This window comes from Pseudomyrmex gracilis, unplaced genomic scaffold, assembly GCF_002006095.1.
Source record: "Pseudomyrmex gracilis isolate BER0280 unplaced genomic scaffold, ASM200609v1 scaffold_104, whole genome shotgun sequence".
In the NCBI taxonomy this organism is placed as follows: Eukaryota; Metazoa; Arthropoda; class Insecta; order Hymenoptera; family Formicidae; genus Pseudomyrmex; species Pseudomyrmex gracilis.
The window spans coordinates 82,196-96,514 of record NW_018020688.1 but is presented as its reverse complement, the minus strand read 5'-3'; the positions used below and the strand labels follow the sequence as shown (position 1 = coordinate 96,514).

The following is a 14,319-nucleotide window of genomic DNA, read 5'->3' as shown; positions in this document are numbered from 1 at the left end:
AAGCCACAAGCCAGTTTCCTCGTCTTCGTAATACCTAGACGTAACGAAGCGCAGGAATTATTTCTTATCCCTGTCGTTTCAGAAATTGCACAACGCGCGGTCATGGGCGTCGAGAGACCGGGTTTTTTTCCGGCACGGTCTCTCTCTCTTTCCGCCGAGAGAGGAAAAAAGTTCCGGTCGAGAGAGAAATGCCCGCTTCATTATAATTTCCATGGAACTCTCTTGTTACGGGGCCGAAAAAAAAAAATTTCGCTGTACACCGTATTATAGCGGAATAATTGAAATAATCACGAGAGAAGGAACAAGCAACGCGAAAAGTCAAGGGGGGAAGAAACATTTCGCCGCCCATGGCCGCCGCCGCTGCCGCACTTATTCCCCTTTGTGCTTATCCCTTGTACTTACTCGCTTGTCCACGTAAAGGCGGCAATCAAAAGTACATTTTCACTTAACTCGTCGCGCTGGAAATTCCACGAGTCGGCGCGCCGCTTTGAAGCGGCTGTCATATCGACGTTCTCCATTAAAATTTATAAGGGCGATTCCGGGACCTTTTCTCTTCGTGTTGTCGAATATTAAATTTAAATAAAAAAAAAAACCAGCTTCGTTACACTTAGCTTCTCTTCAATTACGGACCATTCGCGGGGTGCGCGCAAAGGGCCGGAAATACAAGACGTGAATTGATTAATTCAATCTCATTATAGAAAGAGAGAAAATTACTTCTTGGAAAGACGTAAAGCAATTTATTACGACGTTTAAATTGCTTTTTTCTCTTTCATAATATAATTTCGACGTTGTCGAAAACAATTAAATTGCCGGAGAAACGAGCGTCATTATTCGAATAAACATTCAAACAATTCGTCTTGCTTTCTCTCTCTCTTTCTCTCTCTCGCGAGCAAGAATATGTCAAGAAATTAATACCTTGTTTATAAACGTCGTAACCGTCGTCGTCGTTGTCGTCGTCGTCGTCGTCGTCGTCGTCGTCGTCGTCGTCGTCGTCGTTCGCGGCAACCACCTGTTTACCTGACGTTATCGTTATCATCCTCTTCCTTCTGCTTACTCCGCTCCTCTCTCAGCTTCTGTCGAGGCGTGTGTGTTGCTACAGATTCTCTCCCTCTCTCGCTTACTAAGCACATCGTATGTTCCGTGGATTACATACTATTCTCGTGGAATATTCCCGGTTGTTCGAATCGCATGGAGCATCCTCCACGAAGGAGAGACGCCGTTTTCCTCTTCTTTGCTCCGCTTCGTCTGTTCTACCTTTTCGCGGCTCTTTTGATCTTCATTCTTTTCGGGTGACGTCATGCGTCTCTCGGCAAAAGAGGGATCGCGATCTTCCCGGGCTTTGTCGTTTATTTGTCGGAAGCCTCGTCGCCGCGATTCATCGTGAATTTTTGAAAACGCTGCTATATTATAAAGAGGAGCAACTCTGACGCTTGCGTTGTCGCTTCGCGCGCATCGGAGCGGCAAGGCTTCGCGTAACGATTGCTTTCGTATTAAAATGCGAACGTTTTAAATTCTTGATTTTGAGAAATGTCAGAGATACGATAAATAAAATCGTATCTCAGGGAAATGTGTTGAGATTTTTTATAGAGACAAAGGGCATAAATATAATATCTTTCGCGAGAAATAAAAAAACGTATAGAAGAATTATACAAAATTAAAACTCGACGTTAGAATTTTAAGAAAATGGATTACAAGTTGTTAATGCATTTTCTCTCTCAAGTATCTGAAATCGTTGATTTCAAACAAAAGTGTAATACACACTCCTTTCCTTTGATTTGCGCAACAGTTAAAACACAACAGTTTCCAACGATAGAATTTGATGTTGCGTAAAACAAACTGCGAGAACATTGGTTTACTCCAATTATTCGCGTTTGGTTTAATTTCCTTAAAGCAAGACCTTTCCGCGCTGTTCACGGAAAAGCGCTTCACGTAACGTTCAACGCAAACATCATTCCCTCACACACTCTCTTTCTCTCTCTCTTTCTCTCTCTCACACACACATAAAACACGCGCGTTTCTTTTCTCTGATCTCGCCCTCTGCCTCGTGTGTGCTTGCAGGAACAAACGGCCTGAGAATGCTGGAGCTGAAGGTGCCTAGGCACGTGATACGCGGTCAAAATATAGATCTCCAGTGCAAGTTCGATCTGGATGGCGAGAAGCTATACTCGGTCAAGTGGTACAAGGACGGGAACGAGTTCTACCGATACGAGCCCCGGGAAAAGCCACCTTTCAAGATGTTCAAGCAGCCCGGCGTTACGGTAATCGTAAGGATTCCCCCTGTTACTTCACATTTAATTACTCAACATTTAGTTTTATACGCTGATCTGAAATGAAAATCGCGCGAAGGGAAACGCGAGATGTAAACCTGTAAGGCCTACATACAACCACCACCGGGGGAAAACAAAATTGTAGAGTAGTAAATCTCAAGCCAAATTTCCCTTTCTCGACTCTTGTTTTATTTTGCGCTACAACAAACAAAATTGAAAGGTCCAGCACGCGCCCGGAATTGACATAAAACCCTGTAACTCGCGAGAGATCTGCTTTGGCTTGCGGTGCTTGAAACCACGATTTTACGTTTGAAACTCGCAACTTCCTCCGTTCTTGCACTACGAATCCCCGCGTGGCGTAGACGACGGTCGAGTAGCGATTGGCTTTTGAGGTTTATCGCGTATCGTCGCCCGATGTGTTATTTGCAACAGTCTTATTTTTATCGATTACAAACATCAGCAGAAAATAATTTTCTATCAGAAACCAATTAAAACAAATATTACAAAAATAAATAAAATTGATTACAAGTAAAAGTTTATTTAATACATAAACGTGTTTGTGTCTGACGAAATCTGCTGTAAATACCCCGGCGATGTGGCAATCAACGTGCGTTAACCGATGACGAGCACAATTAAAGTTGTACGAGAACAAAGAAGGGACTGGAATAGTGTACGATGTTTTGATTCCGGGGGGGTTTTCACTTGAGCCGCGCGCCATTGCCTGTCTCCCCGGTGGAAGTGTTCTCATGGGAATGGCACGATGATTGGCCCACTTTCAATCGCGCGCGAACTCCTCCCGGATTCTTCTTCAGGAGCGTGTCAGAGTCGACGAGAGCTAAAATCCGAGCTTTCGGCAACCGAGCTCGTCGTTCTTCCGCTTGTTCTTGACCCATTGTATTTGTGTCGTTGGAAAATAAATCGTATGCGTTGTTGTTCGTTCGAATATTTTTCTACTTGAAAAAAAAACAAACAAACAAAACAACACACAAAGGGAGGAGTGAAACCAACTCGAGGGAAATACGTTCGAGCTGCCGACGAAATTCCCGCTTGTTCGACGTACGCGTATACATGTACGTGCATGTGTACCGTCGTGATAAAGACGGTAATAAAAACAGAACGCGAGTGCTTTGGCGGTAATGAAGATCGTAAATGCGAGAATTTCGAAAATATATATTTGCAAGTTTCTACATAGAGAGACATACATCCGCGCGCTGAACACGCGACGAGCATCGTTTGCGAAAATGACTTTATCCACGTAAATAGATAACGTGCGCGCATAACGCGGGAGGCAGCTTTTCCTCCAGAGGAATTTTCATTTCGGAAAATACTCGCGGCCAGAATGGCTTTTCATTCACCGGAGCGTCAAATATAAACGCCTTGCTTTAACACGCGCGAGACGGCGGCGCGCGCGGCCAGACAAACAAAAGCAAAGGCGAAGCACGCGATCTCCTCGTCATAATGAGCCTTAATATTAACATTAATCACCGGGAGCGAGATTGGCGCTCGCGCGTCCTTGCAAATTATCGGTCTACCCTCGCGCCGTCGCGTTGTTATCGCTTGTTTATAATTACATCGATTAGTATAATGAATCGCGAGACGCGCGCTGTGCTACTCGACGGTTCGTGAAGATGAAAATTACGGGGATGCCGACAACGATGACCTCTTCCCTCTCGATGTGGCCTCGCGTTCTTCGCGAAACTAATTTAACGACGGGAGGGGACGTTATTCGTTAAAGCGCGTCGTCGTCGCGGGCACGTCTGAAATTGCTTTTCGTCCTTGTCGTCCTCGTCGCCGTGGTCGTAGTCATCGCCCGTAAAAGATAACGCATTACAAATTGATCCCGAGACAGGGGTTCCACCCTGTAAGCCGCGTTCTCCCTTCCCGCGTTTTCTCTTCCTTCCCTTTTCTGGGGTTAATGATATTTCCAATAATTTCAATTCCTCGCCGACTATATCACTCGCTTGGTTTTCCGCGCCATTGAGTGATACGAAAAAAATTCCGGTACGCTCCGCACGGCGCGGAAACTCCGTCGAAGCGAGCCTTCGAAAGTCTGTACAGATAGAGAGGGGTTGATTCACCGCGCTCGCAGAGAAATTTCGCCGGAAGTTGTTGGAAAGAAGTTCATTTTGTGCTCGCGAATAGATGAATAATACGAATATATTTTCAGGTCTCATTTGCTTCGCCGAGTCGACTCCGAGATTTTTTTTTCAAAATTAATATTTTATCCTCGGTGTTAGACAAATTTGCGCCATTGTGTTGAAATAACAATCGTTTGAAAAAAATATTTTCTAACTCTCTCGCGTTTCGTCAAAAGTTTGCGGATGTTTTGTATTAACTGTGATGACGACGCAAGGGAGTTATTTAAATGATGAATTATGTACATTTCGTGCTATTTTCTCTTGTGTTTCAGGTTCACAATTCCACCGAACGGTCGGTCGTTCTCGATTCCGTGAACCTTATGAGCTCGGGACGCTATAGATGCGAAGTTTCGGCGGAGGCGCCTTACTTTCAGACCGTGTCCGACCATTCGGACATGGTGGTAGTCGGTGAGCAAGCACACAAAGCAGATTGGTATTAATTAAGAGTTTTATCTTTCAAAGGAATCGCGTTAATCCAATCCTCGAAAACTTGGGAATGTTGTTGCGTCGTTGATTTATTCTCGCTGTTGTTCTTATTATTATTATTATTATTCGGACAGTTATTGTTAAATTCAAACATTCGGGAAACAAAAAGACCTTTGCGCTGAGACTTAATCCTCCTTTTATTTTATTCGCGTGTCCGAATTAACAAAATCTTAAAGAAAAATTGAATGAATTTGTGGACAAACATTTGTGTGTCGTTTAACGGATAAATTTTGGTTTCGCATTAAAGGAGAAGAAGAAGAAGAGAGATTTTTCATGGTAGATTAAGAATTTCGAGGATTTTGAAGATTTTATAAGCCACTTAGCGCGAGAATTAAAGGAACTCGCGGTTCCGATATCTCCAAAAGAGTTAATTATGTCGCGTCAGTTTTAATCCGTTTGGGAAAAATGGGCGTTATCTGTTCCTCAAATAACGCTCCGCGACTTGTGACGAATCGCTGACGATTCATCCTATAACAGTAATATCTCGTTCATAAGTTTTTTGTCTTCAATGGTTTTGAAACGTTTCCCGTTAATCAGAGGTCTTATTACCTCGCATGGTGGTTTCCAGAAATATTATATTTTTCTCTCAGTTTTTTGCGCAGAGATTCGTTCGCACGAAGACGAGAAGAGATAAAGTCAGAGTCAATATACTTTAATTAATATTGTTTAACTTAATCTCCTCGATATTAAATATATCTCTTCGACGTTAAATTTGTTCAGAATTTTTTCACTCGACGGATTATTATTTTCGAGCTAAGAATAATCTGGTCTCTCGATATGTATTTGGAGTTCAGATTACTTCGCTCATTTTTCACGCACAAATCGAACTCTTGATTAACAACATCGCGCGCGAGATATCGCCTGAAAAAGATTTTCCGATAACCACGCGGAGAGATCCTTTAAGTCTAAATAAGATTCGCCCGTTGGTTTCCCCATCCGATATTTTTTTAATCCGCATCGATTGTTATTTATACTCTTTTGCCGACTCTTAGCGCGAAATCGAACGTGATTCGCGTTAGTGCAGAGGGGAATGTCCAGCTTAACACACATTTCCGATCGCTCGGCTATTATTCGCGCCAGCCGGCCGGTGACTGCATGCATCCACATATTCTGCACGTATGATATATGTGTATATTGTTTAAGTGCATTATATATTGAGTGCAATGATTACAGCAAAGTGTTACTTCGTTAAAATTTCCGCGCCGGTAAGCGTAAACAAGTTAAGCCGGCCGCAACAAAATTACGGTCAGGCGGTATTGCGTTGAAATATTCGTGCTGGCGTGCAGGCTAAAAGCCCGTCGCTCGAATTAATCGAGGAACCGATCCTTTCCTCGCGTTCTCTACAACAGGGTTACTTAGGAGAGTTCCGATATTTCCAGCCCTGCCGGAGAACGAGCCCAGTATCACGGCGCAAACCGTCGGGAGACAACGTTATCATAGCGGCGACATCATGCGGTTCAATTGCACTTCGGCGAAGTCGAAGCCACATGCCACTCTCAGCTGGTTCATCAACAGCGAACCCGTGAGTGTGTTCCAGACATGAAGCATCTCTCTCTCTCTCTCTCCTCCTCTGTTTCTCTGTTGTTTATATACCGTAACCATCTTCTCATCGGGTAGCGTAAAACTTCGCGGTGACGCGCGTCACCAAAGTCCGAGATAAGCCGCGATCTCGGCACAAATCCGTCTCTAGAGTCTCAGAATTCCTAGTGCGCTTACAGAAAATAAAGAAAAAAATCTCTTTCTCTCTCTCTGCGAATTCTTCGACTAAAATCTTTTGTGTCATATTATGTTTTTAACTACAAGAGAGAATAATTGAAATTTATATAATTTTAATGTTTCCTCAATTTTTTGTTAAAACATAACAGTTTTAACATTTTACGTTGAAAATTTACAACAGAACATTAAATATCTTTCGTTTGTTAAAATTTTAAATCTCAATCTTTGTTCTCTCCTTATTTCCGAGCGATTTAAAATTTAATTTAACATTTTTCTCAATTTGTCTCGTACAATTTGGCGCAACATCGATAATTGAGTTTTGAATGATTTCGTTAAGACGAAAATCCAAACGTTGCATTACATATCACTTCCGTGTCCTCTTCAATTAATCAAAGTGTTTGACGCTAAAATATCGTTAGATGGCCGTACAAGTGACAAAGTTGAATCTCCACGTCTATCTTAATAAGGACTTCTCTTCCTCGTGATACATCATGTTTTACCGCCATCGTGACACACGAGTTACGAGGTTACGTCCGTAAAAAGCGCACTTTGATATCACTGTGCTACGACGCTCGACGGTCGGAAAAGTCGTAACAGTTTCGTTTCCCCTCCTTCATCCGGGCGCTGTCAAAAGTTTTCCGTCGCGGCAATAAGCCGCGGCCGCGAATTTTGCTCGCTCTCTCCTCCCCCTCGCGAGAATATAACGCGCCGCCGTCGTTAATGTCCCGTTGACCCGCGATTACGCGCCAACAAAGCTTGAGGATTAATTTTGGAAAGTGCGCTCATCGAGCGCGCGCTAATCGCGGAGCGCCTTTTCATTTTTCACACACGCGAACAAATAATTGGCTCTTGGGTAATTAATCTTCGGATGTTGCGCGCGAGCGCGCGGGATGACGCTCGAAATTGCCTGATTAGTATTTCAGTGCGTCCGCATTAACACGCGGCTTATTAAAATTGGATTACGCTTAATCAATATTCGAATTGATAATCTTACGATTAAAAGATAATCTTTGTCTGCGAAAACGGAGCGCCGCGCGCATAATAGTCGCTTATAACGCGTCGTTTATTTCGTTTCCATTATGAAAGGCTCGTGAAATAAGAATATTTATTTACCACTTCCGCCGAAAAAGTACCACGAACACACGGGGGAAATGAATAATCAAATAATCCCATTACTATGATTACATATTAGAGTGTTTCTTAATTTTTATTGCAGATGTTATAATAAAACCTAATGAGAGAGATAGCAATCTTCCGGTGAACGCTATTAAAAGTTTATATAGTGTTCGCCTCTCTCTTCTCAGGTGGCTCTCGGGTCAAGAGTCAATTTTCCGAGAACGAAGTAGATTAGACAAGATAATGCGGTATTTAATTCGCGGCGATGCATCTCCCTGGCGATGTTATTACATTGTATTAAAAAAAAAAAAAAAAGAAAAAATCTACAACACACCTGCACTTTGAACGTTGAAATAATTTCCAAACGCGTTGACAATGCGCTTTAGATCGGGGAGAAAGAGAGAGAAACAAAGACAGAGAGTGAGAGAGAGACTATATACACTTGTTCGCTTCGATTAGGTCGAGAGAAAATTTTTGAAGACCTACGACACCGTCGTTGACGAAGAGGGTCTGGAGACTTCCACACTTGGTCTGGAGTTCACGCTGCAACGACAGTACCTCGGGAAGAAGGGAAACTTGAAGATCAAATGCCTGGCGACGATAGCGACCGTATATTGGAAATCGAATGAGCTCAGCATAGAGGGTGAGACTGACAAGGAGAAGCCTGTGAAGATGTCGGTAATGGAGAGCAGGGAGACAAGAGCGCAAGGGCATACGCACGCCGAACATATCCTAGGTAAAAAAAAAAGAAAAAAAAAAAAAAAAAGAGGAAAAAGAACCTCTCTCCCCCTCCCCTCCTCCACCGGCCGGCCCTTGACTGAGAGTAGATGACGTAGCGGCGAGGGCGGTTTATCCCCCGGCGCACGAACACGGATTTCTTCGTCGTGCTTTTTTAACACACGGTTGTATAGAAAGTCAGGGGGGACCGATTATTTAAAGGGAAAAGCACTTTCTTTACATTCAAAAGAGTATTATTAAAGGGACTGGAATAATTGTTTCTTTTTTAAATCCATATTTAAATATCTTCCACTCAAGAAAACAGGATGATACTCGAGAGAGAATAAAAGGAGAACAAATATTGCGGATAAAAATTAATAAATAAAACATTGCCGTCAGTCGGGGCTGTTTTTTTTTTTTATTTTTTTTTATTTATTCCACGTATAACGTTAATGTAATAAATTGACGCGCACGTGTGCGAATCTTTGAAAGTCAATTTTGAAATTTTTCTAAAAAAATGATCGCGTTATCGCGGAATATCGACTCGACGCGCGAGTGACGTTTTATTTACATTACTATCAAAAGAATTGAGAGAAGAGAGGGTCTGTATCTAGGGAGGGAGAACACCATTACCCGGCTCGGCGGGTATAAAGAGGGATAAGAATCGCTTTTCACAAGCCGTGAAAAAAACTGACGTTTTTCACAGTCCACGTCGTTAATATTGATTACAAGTCCGCAAAAAGTGTAGGCTTTGTGGCCGCGCGCGAGAAGGGTTTAGCGACCGAAATAATGGATCCCGGCCCTTTCGGTGTTAACATCTCCAACTTCCCGTTGGCTCGTCGTGACGTGCGGATAGTTTAGCAACTCGACGTCGTTCGACGATATACCTACCCACGCTGCTGTTTTAGTGCCATCGCGCGCGAGCGAGCGAGCGAGCTTCAGCTCGCTCGAACGCACGTAAGTCATTTCGTGCGGAAACACGTTTCACGGATCGCGCTTGTAAGGAAATATAGGAAGGAATTTTGAAACTTCCTCCGGATCGCGCGGAAGAGACGCGTGAACGATCGAGAGAGATTAAGAATCCAATTTCGCGGACGCGAAATCCCTGTCGATCCCTTTTTAATTCAGCCGCTTCTTCTTCTTTTTTTTTTTCTCCCCCCACTACAAGCGCGCTCGAGCGCAAATCGCTTTAGCCAAACTCGCCTAACTAAGCTTCAATCTCTGGCGTCAAGTTTCGAAGTTTGAATTTTTCCTGAATATTTATGAAAGCTCTCTTTCGAGGGTAACGATGTATTCCTTCTCTCTCTCTCTCTCTCTCTTTCTCTCTTCCCCCTCCATCTCTCTTCTCTTTCTTTTTTGTTTTCAGCGAACGGAAGCGCAACGTCGGGACCGTGCGTCGTTCTGGTGGTCATGGGGCTGCTGATGCTGCGGTAAGGATCGAAAGTAAAGTACTCGCAACTTGTGTCCCTCGTGCTCATCCTCTTAGGCCTGCGGACGCGCCATCCTCGTGTGTGACACATGATTACGTAATTAATAAATTAACCCGTGTTGTTTATATTTTTTATAAATTACAATTAGTGGAGTTAGAGAATCATGTAATAATATCGTAGGCGAATCACGAACACGCGATTGTATTGTACGTTGGATCTTTGCTCGAACGTGTAGCGGGGAAGTTTTCTTTTGTGATTTCCGTTGTATAAAAAACAATAAAAAAAACAAGATAGATCTTTTCGCGCGCCAGAGATGATGAAACAAAAGAAAACAAACAAACAAACAAACAAAAAACAAAAGTCATCGGAGAGAGTATCGCGCCACGGCGAGACTCGGTCGTTCAATTTTCTCGTGGCGCATCAATCACATTTTTCGCGTGGTCACGCGAAAGACACGCGGAACCCGTACGATACGTATGCGTTTTGTCGATAGAGTACACACAAGTCACAATCTGTCGCGTTTATCGTGGAAAATTCGTAGTTCGTGACTTTTTATATCGTTTGCGGCGATTCATGCGTAAAGTGTATCAATCGATTTTTCCAAATACACACACGTGTGCGCGCGCGCGCTTGCACTCGCGCATTCGGACTGTGTACATGAACGTTCTCTCCGCTGTGTGCGGCTAGCGCATATCGAATTTTCATTACCCGCGCCATATCTGAATCGTAGAAACGATGAAGAGTGTATATACAAGTGTCCTTTATTTGGCTGCGAGAGGCAATATAATTAACGATTTGAATATGAAAAATTCTTCCAAAAAAATTGAATTATTTGAAAAATAATAAATTGTAAATTTTGCTTGTATGTATTTTTTTTTGTTTTTACGTTAATTTCGTTGAGAGATATTTATTGAACATATGAGAGAGAGAATTCGAGAAAATGTAAAAAAAAAAAAAAACAAAAAACAAAATATCGCACGCGCGGAGAATGTGAGATTTCGTTTGAGAAGAGTCATATCGGTATACACTTTGGACGGCAGGTATTTAGTTTAAGAAAACGAGGGCGACGCACACACGACGAGACGCTGCACTTATGTGCCGCGTGTAAAATCGATAAAGTAAACACGAGAATCGAGAATCCGGTGTGTGTGTGTACGTTTGTGTGGAGCGTGTGTGTGTGTGTACAGAACTGTGCGAAGAAGAACGGCGACGCAGCGCAACAAATCGCCCTTTCTGTTCGTACCACCTATCCGTAGCCCTTAACGATCTAGTCGCTATTAATTGTGTGTTAAACGAAGAAGATAATGTTCTACATAGGAATAATTGTACGACGTGTGTGACTTGTAGGCGTGTGTTTTACCAAAGATATTTCGAACCTTTCACGTTAAGCATTGCTAATTGTTACATAATTAATCACTGTGGCACCGGTGTGTAGAGAAATTTCCGTAAAGTAAAACTGCCACATTCTCTCTTTATCTACGATATAGCTATTGTATAAGAGCACACTCTGTACATATGTATATAACTTTGTATGTATAAAAAAACTGTCGAGAGAGAGAGAGAGAGAGAGAGAGAGAGAGAGAGAGAGAGAGAGAGAGAGAGAGAGAGACAGAGAGACGTGCTTGTCTTTGATTTAACGTAAAACGCACTGTAATATCACGAACTTACAAAACGGGAAAAATGATATTGTTGAAAATTCATATATACATATATATATAGATATATATGCGTATATATGTATATATATATATACATATATATACACATACAAACATATATACATATATATATATGGAAATATTTTCTTTAGATCGCGCGAATCTCTCGAATGTGTTGTATATCGATCTAATAAAAAAACAGTAATAAAAGATGAGAGCAGTAGTGAATGTTTATTATAAATAAAATTATCTTCGATAAAAAGCATACAAAAACAATAGATACTCATTATATGTATATATGTGTAGCTATTATATAAAACTTACCAATAATTAGTGCATATTTAAAAAACCACAGAATATAATATATAAATATATAAATATAAATAAAAAGGTTCTCGGAAGTGTAATAACAATTCCTGTACATTATACTCCCTCATTAAGAATCTTTAAAAAAAAACATTTACGTGATAAAACAACAAAAGAGAAAACCGTGAAGGTGAGTATCATAAAACACTCGCGTTGGACAGGCAGCGTTCCGTGAAAAACAAATGTTTTTTCGTGTGAACGTTGAACGATTTCGTCGGAGATTTGGCAAAGAACTTCGAGATCTTCTGCGCGTTCTCCTGCGTGGGGATCTTCTCCCAGTCCACCTGAAACGCCTTTGACTCGAGAATCTGCTCGGCGGTGGACCAGCTGAACCGAACGATCTGCGGAAAACCGAACGTCTGGTCCACGTTTTCGGATAACCACTTCTTCGTCACCGGGTCGGTAGGGTAACCGCTCCCGTACTCCGTGCCGATGTCGTCGCCCTCGCGGAACCGCCACGCGCGAATCGCATGATCCCGCGATACCTTGGCGCATATACTGGCCGCGCTCACGATCGGGTAGGTCGCGTCGGCTTTCTTTGCCACGACTATTTTCACGCCAGGAAACAGTCCCTTCAGTCGCGCCTGATAAGTCTCCGGTTTGCCAACGGTGTCCACGTAGATCTCGGCTACGTTCACACCGGCTTCGATCGCTCCTTGAATCAGGCCTATAGCCGACAGCATGGACACTTCATTCAGGGAAACCTTGGTGCGACGGTACATGCTGTTGGAGATGACGTTTGGTGAGATCGCCTCGATCGCCCAGCCTATCTTGTCCTTGTGCTGGCAAATATTATCGAATATCTCGTCGCGTTTCTTTTCCGTCAAACTCTTGGAATCGGCGCAGCCCAGATCGACCAGCAATTGCTTCTGCGACAATGGGGAGTACGAGATCCCATAAACCATTGGTCCCAGAACCGGGCCGCGACCCGCCTCGTCCACCCCCAGTTGGCATGGCTCGTCGATGCAGATTCGTGGAACCTAAGATAAATCAGTCTTACGACTATTCTCTTGTTGTTATTTCATATCTTAATATCATTTGTTCTCAGGTTGCGATGCAGCTTGCGACATACATGTGCCAAACGTTTGAAAAATAAATATATTGGAAACAACACTTTTATATACAGCGATATTTGTATTGTCAATATTCAGTGTATGTTGTTTAAAAAAAAACAGAGAGATAAAAAACGGAGTAACTACATACATAAATAAATACATAGATGTACAATTATAGAAGTATGAAATAAATTTGTTTTTTTTTTCTACTCTAATTGCATTCTTGCATCATCAAATCTTGTTGTTATTTATTTTGTTCGCGTATAACATTGCGTAAAACATACCTTCGAGAAATAGACTTTATTGACACTGTGGTCATTCTGCTCGAAAATCGAAGTTAAATCCTCTTTACAAGTGATGCCATCAGTTGCTTCTTTGTGTAAAATTTCCAGTTCCTTTTTGCTTCTAGTAGAATTTCTATCTTTTTCATTCATTTTTATGATTTAAAACACTCGATAAAAGTTTGTTCCGCGAAATAACTTGACCTAACGCAACATAACCTCTAACGCTCCGTTCGGACATTACCGCCACTATAAACCTCGCTTCGCTATCGATTCCCATCGATACATCAAGCACGGTTTGCAACGCCGACTTTAAACTATAGATTTCTAGTACCGTATCGGAACGCAGCCTTTGTAGCGAAATAAAGAGAAAAAGTTACTAGAACTCGAACCAATTACTACTTTCCGACTTTGGAACGACTTTTAAAGCCTGTTCTACATTGATCGCAAGCGCAAACGCAAGGAACAGGTCTGGTAGAATTGACTAATCGTATTGATCAAATCAGCCAATTGGCCAGCGTGATTGGTCAATTCTACGAGATCTATACTTTGCGTTTGCGCTTGCGATCAATGTAGAACGGGCTTTATGTAGATAAGTCTTAGGGCGATGTCCCATTGAGCGGAAATCTATAGCGGAACGGAATGTGCGGAACCAGCTCGACCAATCGTAACCACAGAAAAAGCGAAGGAAAGAAAACGGAATGGCTATGATTGGTCGAGGTAATTCCGCACATTCCGTTCCGCTATATATTTCCGCTCAATGGAACATCGCCCTTAAAGGTCGAAGCACAGACTTTTGCATAACGCATAAGACATAAGAAAATCAACCAATCCAGCTTTTCGTTTTTATTCCTACTTCTTGTTGTAGAAAGCTGTGATTGGTTGATTCTCTTATGTCTTATGCGTTATGCAAAAGTCTGTGCTTCGGCCTTAAGGGCCTTCTACAATAAGATAATAGTAATAAATCAGAAGTCAGAAGCAAGAAATTGACTAATCACAATCGATTATTCTTCTGTGATTTGACTGTGATTGGTCAATTTCTTGCTTCTGACTTCTGATTTGTTACTAATATCTCATTGTAGAAGGCCC

General features: G+C 42.3%; 2 protein-coding genes across 2 annotated transcripts in view; one reads left to right on the top strand and one right to left on the bottom strand.

Moving 5' to 3' along the window:
• LOC109855989 overlaps positions 1-10,015 on the top strand; it is a 99,201-nt gene extending 89,186 nt beyond the window's left edge. The window contains exons 2-6 of the mRNA XM_020430763.1: positions 2,059-2,264; positions 4,678-4,813; positions 6,271-6,413; positions 8,183-8,459; positions 9,807-10,015. Coding sequence (XP_020286352.1) covers positions 2,059-2,264; positions 4,678-4,813; positions 6,271-6,413; positions 8,183-8,459; positions 9,807-9,874 — 830 coding nt within the window. The 3' untranslated portion in view covers positions 9,875-10,015. The remainder of the gene's footprint in view (positions 1-2,058; positions 2,265-4,677; positions 4,814-6,270; positions 6,414-8,182; positions 8,460-9,806) is intronic.
• Positions 10,016-10,112: 97 nt separating this feature from the next.
• Positions 10,113-13,474, bottom strand: LOC109855988 (ribonuclease H2 subunit A). Its single transcript, XM_020430762.1, has 2 exons — positions 13,234-13,474; positions 10,113-12,874 (listed from the first exon to the last, which is right to left on the bottom strand). The coding sequence occupies exons 1-2, from the start codon at positions 13,381-13,383 to the stop codon at positions 12,032-12,034; spliced, it is 993 nt and encodes a 330-aa protein (XP_020286351.1). The 5' UTR covers positions 13,384-13,474; the 3' UTR covers positions 10,113-12,031.
• Positions 13,475-14,319: the final 845 nt, after the last annotated feature.